Source organism: Filicampus tigris, chromosome 11 (assembly GCF_054856515.1).
Source record: "Filicampus tigris isolate MCC_2025a chromosome 11, RoL_Ftig_1.0, whole genome shotgun sequence".
In the NCBI taxonomy this organism is placed as follows: domain Eukaryota; kingdom Metazoa; phylum Chordata; class Actinopteri; order Syngnathiformes; family Syngnathidae; genus Filicampus; species Filicampus tigris.
In genome coordinates this window covers 12,054,328-12,064,627 of record NC_141227.1, presented here as the reverse complement: position 1 = coordinate 12,064,627, position 10,300 = coordinate 12,054,328, and the positions used below count along the sequence as shown (strand labels likewise).

The 10,300-nt window shown below is 41.4% G+C and overlaps 1 protein-coding gene across 4 annotated transcripts in view; it reads right to left on the bottom strand.

Moving 5' to 3' along the window:
* Positions 1-1,073: 1,073 nt before the first annotated feature.
* Positions 1,074-10,300, bottom strand: part of foxn2a (forkhead box N2a) — a 37,501-nt gene continuing 28,274 nt past the window's right edge. For all 4 annotated transcript variants that reach the window (XM_086044458.1, XM_086044460.1, XM_086044459.1 and 1 more), the window contains 4 exons: positions 6,650-6,774; positions 6,354-6,403; positions 5,226-5,294; positions 1,074-4,578 (listed from right to left, as the gene is read on the bottom strand). In XM_086044458.1, the coding sequence (XP_085900584.1) occupies positions 4,154-4,578; positions 5,226-5,294; positions 6,354-6,403; positions 6,650-6,774 (669 nt within the window). In that variant the 3' untranslated portion in view covers positions 1,074-4,153. The remainder of the gene's footprint in view (positions 4,579-5,225; positions 5,295-6,353; positions 6,404-6,649; positions 6,775-10,300) is intronic.

The window sequence follows — 10,300 nt, the reverse complement described above, 5'->3', positions numbered from 1 at the left end:
ATCCCAAATTTAATTTGATTTGAAAGGAATGTAATATTATTCCACTCCGTAATGTCTTTTCATAATTGACCCAATGCCTCATACATTCAGTTAGTTTCATGTCATTGATCAACTTTTCCGATGAAGAATTCTAGGATGGAAGGTGTTGTTGAACATTGAAAGTCTCATAATTACATGACCTCATTTTGACTAGAAGTAAAATGGCATGTTGCTAATGCATCCAACACTGCTCAAATCCTTGACAATTCATTTAGTCTAATCCATTATACAGTAATCTCTTCAGATATGACCAGTTCTGCAAATTAAATTTCGGTGTATGCTTCAAAAGTATTTACATAAACAAGTGAACATTCTTCACCAACATAAGAAGCATCCTTAAATTGCCACTTTTGTACGTGGAAAACTCACACTGCAGCCAGTGGCTCCAGCATTGTCTGGTTGCCTGGCAACTGTCGGCGTGGCGTGGTTGCTAAGGCCATGTGGGAGGGGGGGAGGTGATGCTGCTCTGATTTCCAGCTGAATTGAGGCAGTCAGTAGGGAGAAGCCCCCACCCTCCAGTCCACACACAAGACTCTATTGAACAATAGTGCAGTGCCAATGGGCACGAGGCTCTTGATCAGGGTCACCACTGTGTTCACCCGCCAGTCCTCTATGACAAATTAACTTAGAGCAAAGAGTGTTTTCAGGACATATGATGATGTAGCCATCTCTGGCACCGTCCACGTTAATGTGAGGTGCAATTCTGACAGCCTGCCATGTTGGAAGAGTGAAAAAGACAAGTAGGATGAAGGAGGCAGTGTGTGGCGCAGAGTCACACACGTGGCGCTGATCACAGATTGTGCAGTCAAAACACGACTAAAACAGCCAGACTTGGTGGGAAATATTTGCCAGCTGTGACATGCTAATGTGAAAACTGAGAAGGCTGCCACATGAATGGGTAGTTGAATAATGGGCTATGATTAGCTTATATACGAGTGCTCTGGCGTTCACAGCAGGTGGCAACATTGATCAGAAATGTAGCAAGTGCAGACTATGAACACACTGGTGCTGCATTAGAATAAAAAAGTGCTCACTTTGCTAAGAAGAACAGGTTTTTATTAATAGTTTTGTAATACCATATATAATGCAATTGCATATCTTTGGCGAAAATAAATCTTATAAACATTTTATCAACAGAGGTTAGCATACAAAAACCAAAAATGTGTGTCGGTCTGAAAGCCATGGCAGACACAAACTGATACTGGGCTGGCCGTTTTTTTTGTGTTGTTTGTTTTTTTTTTTTTAAACCAATGCAACTTAATCATACCCATACAGGAGCTGCAACATAACTCAGAGAACCACATGACCGATATTCAATAAAAGCTGACAAGCAACAGAGCAACCGGTGTCATGTGTGGCGTTAAGTCTTGTGGCAGCCCTACATGTTGTGTTGTTTCACTCAGAGCAACAGAACTTTCCCTTGACAAGTGCTACAGAAAAATGAGTGAGAACTCTTTATCAGGGTGGGGAACTTTTTGCTGGTCAGCGGCCAATTCAGTTTATGCAGTGTCCTCCGAGGGCCATATCAAATACATTAATAAAATTGATCTTAAAATCGAACAAATGCTTATCAACATATCACAAAATATATTATCTATTATGAGAATTTGTGGGCTAAATATTATGAGCTTCCTCGGAGTCCTTAATTACTCTGCGGACCGGATCCCCAATCCTGCTCAAAATGGACTGAGGGTCTGCAACAACACAAGCAGCCTGGGGACTGCATTGGACAGTCTGCTCCAATTTCCAGGGACAACCACAATAATTAACAATTCTTGGAAGCATGACTGATGGGTGGCAGTAGTTTTCTTTAGTTAGCTGAAGTTTAAAAAAAAAAAAAAAAAAAAAGATATCCAAAAGTACACATGAAGACAAAATGTAAAATGATTGAATCAGAAATTCTACAGCACAAGTGGGAACTGTGACATTTTGCACCACCCCAGTTGTACATGAATTTTGGCAGCAAAAGAAAAGTTCTGTTTGATAGTTGATCAACATTTCCTATACAGGCTAACAACAAGCAAAGAAAATCTGGCAGTCATAGTTAAATTTCCAAAATAACAAAAATAAAACACCCGCTCTATTGGACAATTGGCAAACAAATACTTAATATAACACAAGAGGGAAAATAGGCTGTATTGCTGTGAAATAAAAGCAGAGCAAGACAAAATACTTCTCAAGTGAAAAAAGAAATTAAATGTGCCTTGTCATTCCTTTCAGATGACCAGTGTTTGATGGCGTTTCCACCTGATAAATTAATGTTATAAATAAGGTAACGATTCATGAACAATTTGTTCTTCTTTCACAGCAAAATAAGACCAGTGTATTCAAGAATTACTGTTCGTCTGCAGCTTATTCTGCTGAGAACAGATCCAACCATAAAATGGCCAAAATAAACCAGAGGATTGGTTGCGTCACTACGCCGTCCAGAGTCCGCTCACATTTCCTGTTAACGGGGTTCAGAAAACTGCGACATCAAGTCATGACTATAACTACATTGTGGCAACAGGGAAACGGTGACTATGGCCCCTTGCAGGTTTACATCAGTGGCACAGTAACATGTTTGGCACTGACAATGCACGCTATACTGTGCTTGCAGCCACTAACAAAACATTGTGGCACTTGTTTTTTCCATTATATGGGATGAGATTTTATTGTGCACGTCTACATTCTCCTTATATTGTGAAGTACTTTTGATTTGGAAAACCCAAATGTAAAATGTGGCTTGCAACCTCCCACAGTGAGCCGAATGTAATCAGCTGACAGTAAACACCTCGATTCACAGCTTGAGGGGGTTTTGTACTTCCTTATTTTGTCTTGAGGAGGAAGAGCAACGAGAGGAACACAAGTGGCCGACCGGAAGTGAGAGCCAATCACGAGAGCAGCGCACAACTTCATAAGGATTCCAGTTATGTGACTGTACGGTCCCATTTTTCGTGCTTTAAACAAGCTCGACTGCAACTCTCTCCCAAACCAGACAAGCCTTCTACCAGACTTTGACAAGGAATAGACTTTAAAAAATGCTGCAAGAACCAGTGGTTATTCACCACCCCGTGCACAACGCTCAATAACAATGAGTTTAACAGCACGGCTACTTTTTTTTTTTTCGCATAAGAGTAACTGACCCTCTTGTCTCACCTTCGGTTTGGACTGAAGCAAACGTGCACACACAAAAAAAAACAAAACAAAAAAAAACAAGTAAAAGCTATAGAGGAAATCCTATGCACACACAGCGAAGAGGCAGATGTTCATTTAACTCACGTCTGGGACGTAAATGTCAAACAAACTGGTGGATGAAAGTGGTTGACAGAGCAAAGTGGAGTGGCAAAGTTTGCAAGTAAAATTTGGCAGTGGCAGAGTAAATACTGATCCAACATTTTGCTAATCCTAACGTTTATGGCAGAACAAGACAATAACGCTATTTCACTCATTTGCTTAATTGCAGCTTAACTAGCATCTCTGGGGTGGAAAAAAAGTCACAATATTAAATGATGTGAAAAAGTTAAGGTTGTGGATTCATTATTGCATCTCTCTCACAAGAGGTGTAGAGCACACGTTTTAAAACTGTGCCATATCCTTTTCTTTTTTTTTTTAGCACAAAAGAGGGAAAACTTGTAACACCAGGAGGTTAGATTTCGTCTGTTACAAACATGCACTCGTTCGCTTCATACACAGATTCACTTGGAAGAGGATACAAGTTTGAGGAGGAAGCATGCAACGCTTTGAGTTACAAAAAAACGTTCCCATTTTTCACAGGAAAAAGAATCATCTTGAGTCATCATCGTCTATTTCGACAGAAGCAGGCAGGTCATTTTGAATCCACTTCTCCGTAGCCCAGACACCCCCCATATGCTGTGACCGCCCCCGAGTTGCTAAAGTCTCTTTATGGCTTTGTTCTCCTGTGTGAACAATACTATTGCCATTTGATTCGTTGGACAGTGATATCCCAAACAAACACCCAAAGAGAGGCTCAAAACGGCCAATATACGAGATGAGATAAGGAGGATGAGGCACACCGGGACACACGACTGGGGGGGTGGGGGGGGGGTTTGGGGGAATGGGGGGTCTCAGAGGTGAGGATTCACAGGGTCCGGAGTCTGACGATGGGGTATCTTTATTTCCTGTTAAGTTTTGTGCTCTTGACATTGCGTTTGGAGCCTTCCGTGCAACTGCGTATACCAGCGAGGTGCAGCAAGGAACCGGCAGCCTCCTTAAGCTCCTCATCCAGCTCTGGCTTGACCTCACGTCGCGGCCTTTTGCCAGCAGGCCACTTGATGGCGGGCGGGCGGCGCTGCGTTTGGTTGGCGCCTCTCTCATCCCAGAGGTCGGAGTCCTCGTCGCTGTGGAAGCCCTCGCTGCCGGCGCGGCGGGACTGCCTGCGGTCGCAGGCTCCTTCATCTAAGGAGGACAGGGAGGACGAGGAAGACCGGGAGCAGCAGCGCTGCAGGGCGACACTGCTGTAGTTGTGGTCCTGCTTTGGATCGCTGCTCACCAGGACTGAGTCGGGTCTGGAGAGGTCCAATGGGCTGTCTGAATTGCCTGCCGAGAGCAGATGTAGCAAAGAGGGATGAGTATTACGTGGAGTGAAAAACAAGAGTTGCTTCTATCTTACTGAAATTATATACATGTACATTATATACATTCTAATGAGGATTGTGCATTTAAGTCGAGTTCCTTGATCAACAATGGGGAAAGACAATGATCCTTTCATAAATGATTTCTTTATTTCATTTTGTAAATACAGTGGAACATCTATTCGCAAATTTAATTTGTTCCAAGAGACAGTTTGAGAACCAAAGGCAATTTTCCATTTTAGGGGGAGGGATGGGCAGCTGGGTGGTTGCTCCACAGCATGCGGACAGCCAAATTCTCAGCCAATATACAAATTCTAAATGATCAATAAATCAACTAAAATGCACAATTGTACATGCCGAATTCTAAGAGTGTGAATAATATTGATAGCAATGAATGCATTCTTTTCCCACAAGAATCTATTATTAGCCATGTACCAAAAGTACTCTGGTTGAAGGAATCAAAGATATATATAATGTATATATTATATGATGAACACAGATAAGGGAGGTGTCCAAAATGAATCAGCAGACAAATAAAAAAAAACACTTAAGCAATGGGGTGGATGGTATGTGAGGAGGGTGAACATATGGTTGCTTGTTGGATTCTCTTACATGGGTCAACGTGGTGCCCTGGGGCAGAGTTTAAGAGCATCATGGCAGTGGCAGCATCAATATCAGACTCTGGAAGAGGAGAGAACATGCATGATGGTCAGTCCTAAGGTGTGAGGAGCATGGCAGCAGGGCACTTCTGTCCCTTTAACGTTGCTCAAGCCCTGTTTTCCACCAAGCAGTAAAGTTTGATATGGGTCGCATCAGTGCCACAAAAGTTCTTGATTGATATGTAATTGATTTGTATGGCACCCTCCTATGAGGTTACCAAGTAAAATAATCCCCTGCAGTCAGTTGCTGCTCAAAAGAATCGTCATTTTTAAAGTCTTCTTTCTACCACCTACTGTATATGACACAAAGCAAACCACAAAATGCGGAATGTCCTCTCCTGTTGATCTTAGTTTGCTTGCTTATTTTCTTTGTTGAATTAATTTGCAGGTTACACCGCGAGGTATAATACCATTTATATGGCTAAAGAAGCTATCGCCATCCCACCTGCCCATCCCATGATGGAACTGCAAGCGTACAGTGTGAAGCGCTTTGAGTACCAAAGGTAGAAAAGCGCTATACAAGTGACAGTCCATTTGCCATACCAAGGTTTAACGGTTCCTAACAGTACTGCGGCAAGATGATCTTAAGTGTACCACTTGATGGCTATGTGACCCAAAAATGCCTATGGAATGGGTTGGACAAACCAAAGATTCATCAAAACAAAGCAGAGGATAAATTCATGCCAGTGATAGGGAGAATGCCTCCGATCTTCTCAGACCTGACAAAGTGTCTAAAAGCCTCATGGCTCACTTCTGGGGCTCTAAATTATTAATGATTACAGCAAGATTGAGTGCTCCACACTCAGCACTGGCGGAACCTCTGCCTGTTGTCAAGGTTACAAATCTAAGAGGCAGAGAGAGTGGGGCGCTATAGCTGAGGCATCGAATGGACCACATGAGGCATCAATGACTTGAAAGTAATAAATCAAACTAAGAATTGCGGCGGGGGGCGAGATGCTGGATGTTCTGTGACTGAAATGCACAAAAGCACCACAATTGTGATACATTCACAAGCACACTACAACGGAAGCGCCAAGCTGTAAAGCATGTGAGCATACAAAGACCAAGAGCTCTGCCTCACCTTTAAATGAGCAACCTTGCAGAAAGAGATGGCGAGGGGGTGAGGAGGCACTGCAGGAGAGATTAAAGAGAAGAAAAAAAAAAACATCAAGTATCAGACTTGAATTTCAAGAGTGCTTAAGGAACTACACACTACTTACTAGATCCCATGAAAATGACACACTAAAAAGCATCTTCAATTTCAAAGAACTAAGGCCATTTAACTCGAAATGATAACTCAGACTTGATGGCCTGAGAACAATTTCCTGCATCGTCACATCCTGTCACAATTTACTGTGGAGAATGAAGAAGGGTCACCTGGGCGGGGAGGCGGGTGGTGTACAGAAGGCATGTGCGGCAGGAAAGTGCTGCTTCTTAAGGGCTTGGATCAGGTTGGGGCGGTATTCTGGGTCGACGCACCAGAGAGAACCTTTTCCATTGGCCTGCAATGATAGTAAAACATGATGAGACTATCAAAAATTAACTAGAGCTGTCCCGACTAGTCGGCATAGTCGACGTGGCCGATGACGCAAATACGTCGCGACGCGCAACATACCGTCGACGTAAAGTATCGATGACGTAAAATACGTCGGCACGTACGTACGCTCGAGTGTCGATGACGTCAATACGTCAACACGTGCGTTGCGTAAACAAGTGCGCACAGTAGAAATGGCGGCGGCGCCGGATACCAGCGTCCCCGCTAAAAAAGCGGACAAAAACGTCCAAAGTATGGACATACTTCGAAGAAAGGTCGAGCGAGTTGGTCGTCTGCACCCTCTGTAAAGCTGAGTTGGCGTACCACAGCAGCACATCAGCCATGAACGAACACCTTAAGCGACGTCACTCAGGAGTACTACTGGAAGACGAGAGAAAACAGAAAGCTGGAGTATCCTAAGTCCATCTAGCTAATTAACTAATATCCCCCGGTTTTACTGAAATTGCTGTTATGTCCGACGTATTAACGTGCATCGTTAAGTTTCATTTCTCGGAGCAGCGGGTTGCAGTCAAAGTTACGCCGTGTTGTGTTTCAACTTTGTGCATTATGTACTTAACGTTCGCGGAGCCATTTCACTCCAGTCCAATTGTGTTGGTGCTTGTAGGTAATGTTACGTTGGTTCCGCTGCGTTATGTACCTATAAACAGTAACACGTGATATCAGTTTATATATCTGCTCCGGAAAGCTCTCTGTGGCCGTAGCACAGCATGCGGATCGTATTTAGGATGATGTCCTCCTCCCGCTGATTTATAAAAAATAAAATAAAAAAAAACTAGAGGAAACACTGGCCTGCTAATCATAGTCCGTGACTGTACTAATATATAATGTGTGCTTTTTCATTGTTATAATATTTAAGTATGCACTGCTTTATCAGTTTCAGGTTTAAGCAAACTGATGTTATTTATTTTTTATTTATTTATTTATTTAAATTCTTTTACTTGGGCTGCTGCACATGCACGCACACATTGTTTCACCGTTATGTATAGATAAATACCTCATTCATGTTCACACGTCATGATGCCTTCCTAAAAGATATGATATTCAATTTCAAAATTTTTTTTTCTTTAATAAACAAATAATTTAAATAAGCTTTCAGAAGTGTTTTTTGGAATTAATAATCGTCAAGTCAAAAATAATCGCTAGATTAGTCGAAAAATTAATTGTTAGACTAATGGACTAATCGTAAAAATAGTCAATAGATTAATCGGGGGAAAAATAATCGTTTGGAACAGCCCTAGAATTAACATCCATCCATCCTTTTTTTTGCTTTGTTTTAACCTGCTGTTTGTAGCCAAATGAGATTTTGTTCACAAATGTCTTATCTGGCTCAATAAAGGTTAAATACATAAATAAAATCCTATCGGTCATACCATGGCAATCTGTCATAGGGATGTCACAATATCGACTATATCGCGATATTAAAATTGCCACAATATATCGTCATCGTCAGGTCACGATATTAATAGCAGCAAATCTGTTTAAAATCCCAAGTTGTTTTCCATTTGTGCAGTTCCAGCACCCTCTGGTGGTTAGTTTATTAGTGCAGTTTAATTTGATGCCACCTATGTTTAAGACCCACGCTAATCGGCAATAGGAGCTCATGATAGTCGAAGCCTATTTCTTTGAGAATGTTGTTGTGCTCAAAAACAAAATACTGCTTTTTTTTTTAAAAATATGGGCTCTTTTTTAAAATTTTTGTTACAATATCGTAAGCTTTTATACAGTATCATGACCTTTTTATACATATCGCCAACCTCTCCACAATATCGTGATAATTATTGTATTGTGACATTTGGATATCGTGACATCCCTAATAAGTAAGTTTAAGAACACAACGTATGACAGAAAATACAATGTAGAAAAAATGTTTTCAGCAGAGCCAACTCAACACAGACTTCCTTGGTTTGTTTATCTGGCTTCTAGCAGTCCATGATATAAGTTGAGTCATTGAATAGAAAGAATTATTTGAAGGCCAATGTCCCCTTATAGAAACTGCAGCATTATTATTCAATCTGCATTTACTGCACTACCTCTTAATGAATACAATTAAAATAAAACTCGTTTTCACAGCATTTCCCTTGGTGAAGACCAGCGATTTAACACAGTTCCTCCACATGCTACACTCACTGCTCCAATGCAAGCGATTAATCTGTCTGTTGGTGATGTGTGCAGGAGTGTGTTAACTGTCACATTATCTGATGGTGGTGTATTGTTGCCCAGTCTGAGGGAGCAAGCGAGGGAGGGCGGAGAATAACCTTGACTCACATTACCAGCCAGTCCCTGATGCAGGAAGAAGGAAATGTCTCCATGGCAACGGAAACCACCAGCCAGTGTCATGTGAAACTGGCGCTGGTCTGTCAGCAGACGAAGTGCTCACACTGTGCACCTGCATGCTGAGTGACTTGCGCTACTCCACGTTGCTACTCACACAGTGCTAACATGCCCCTATCCCCCCCTGCGGCGAAAAAATATCACATTGTAGCCAGGCACAGTCCTGGCACCACGGGCTCTACCGGCTCTACCGGTCACAAGTCCGAATTCATACTGAAGCTCAATATGGCAAACATTGTGTCACTACCTGCATCTGCAGAAAGCCGTTTCTGTACAACACTGGATATGAGCAAATATTCTACTTGTGAACGTGGAGACTGTATTCCAGCTACAGGTTCAACAACTATGCTAATTTGTCATATTAGCAGGATTACATATGACTCAACATATACATACAACACATGAACGAATACAACAACAAACTCACAACGCAAATTTTTCAAGTGCTAAGTTTTTGGCTAAATATGTGAACAGTTCAGATTTTATGCTGTTGCCACATTAAGAAATATCGTGCAGCACTCCACTGCATCCAACTGAAACTGCTTGGACAATTTGAGATGGCTAAATTATTGAGTTACAATTTAAAAATCATAATTTAATACAATAGACTTCAACCAGGCTTTCTTATGCATCACAGGAGACCATAGCGTTGTTTTATTATATACAATGACCCAGTTAACCATGGTCTCATATACTATCAATCACTGAAATCTTTAAGCAGGCTGAGACTGAATAAGATTCAGAGTGAACTTTTTCTCTGGACGGTGGTTTTGTCTATTAGAGACCATAGCTCCAACATTCACTTACAATTTCTAGTCTAGGTCCTACTTAGCCGCGTGATTTCAAATGATAACCTTGTAGATATAGCTGTACTGCAATTTCATTCATTATAGTTCAAAAGGTTATTAGGTCATTAGGCAAATTCTATATTTCTGTTCTATTCTGAATTCTATAAATAAATCACAGTATCCTTTGCGTTTTTGTCCACACAGACTAGAGACTCCGTTTTTAAGAGCATTTTACAAACTGTTCTTAATATCAACATTTAAATATATTTAGATAGTTAGGGCATTTTAAATACACAAAAACATGTTTTGTGCATTTACTTGATTTTACTTGATTTTGATTGACATTGTTTCATA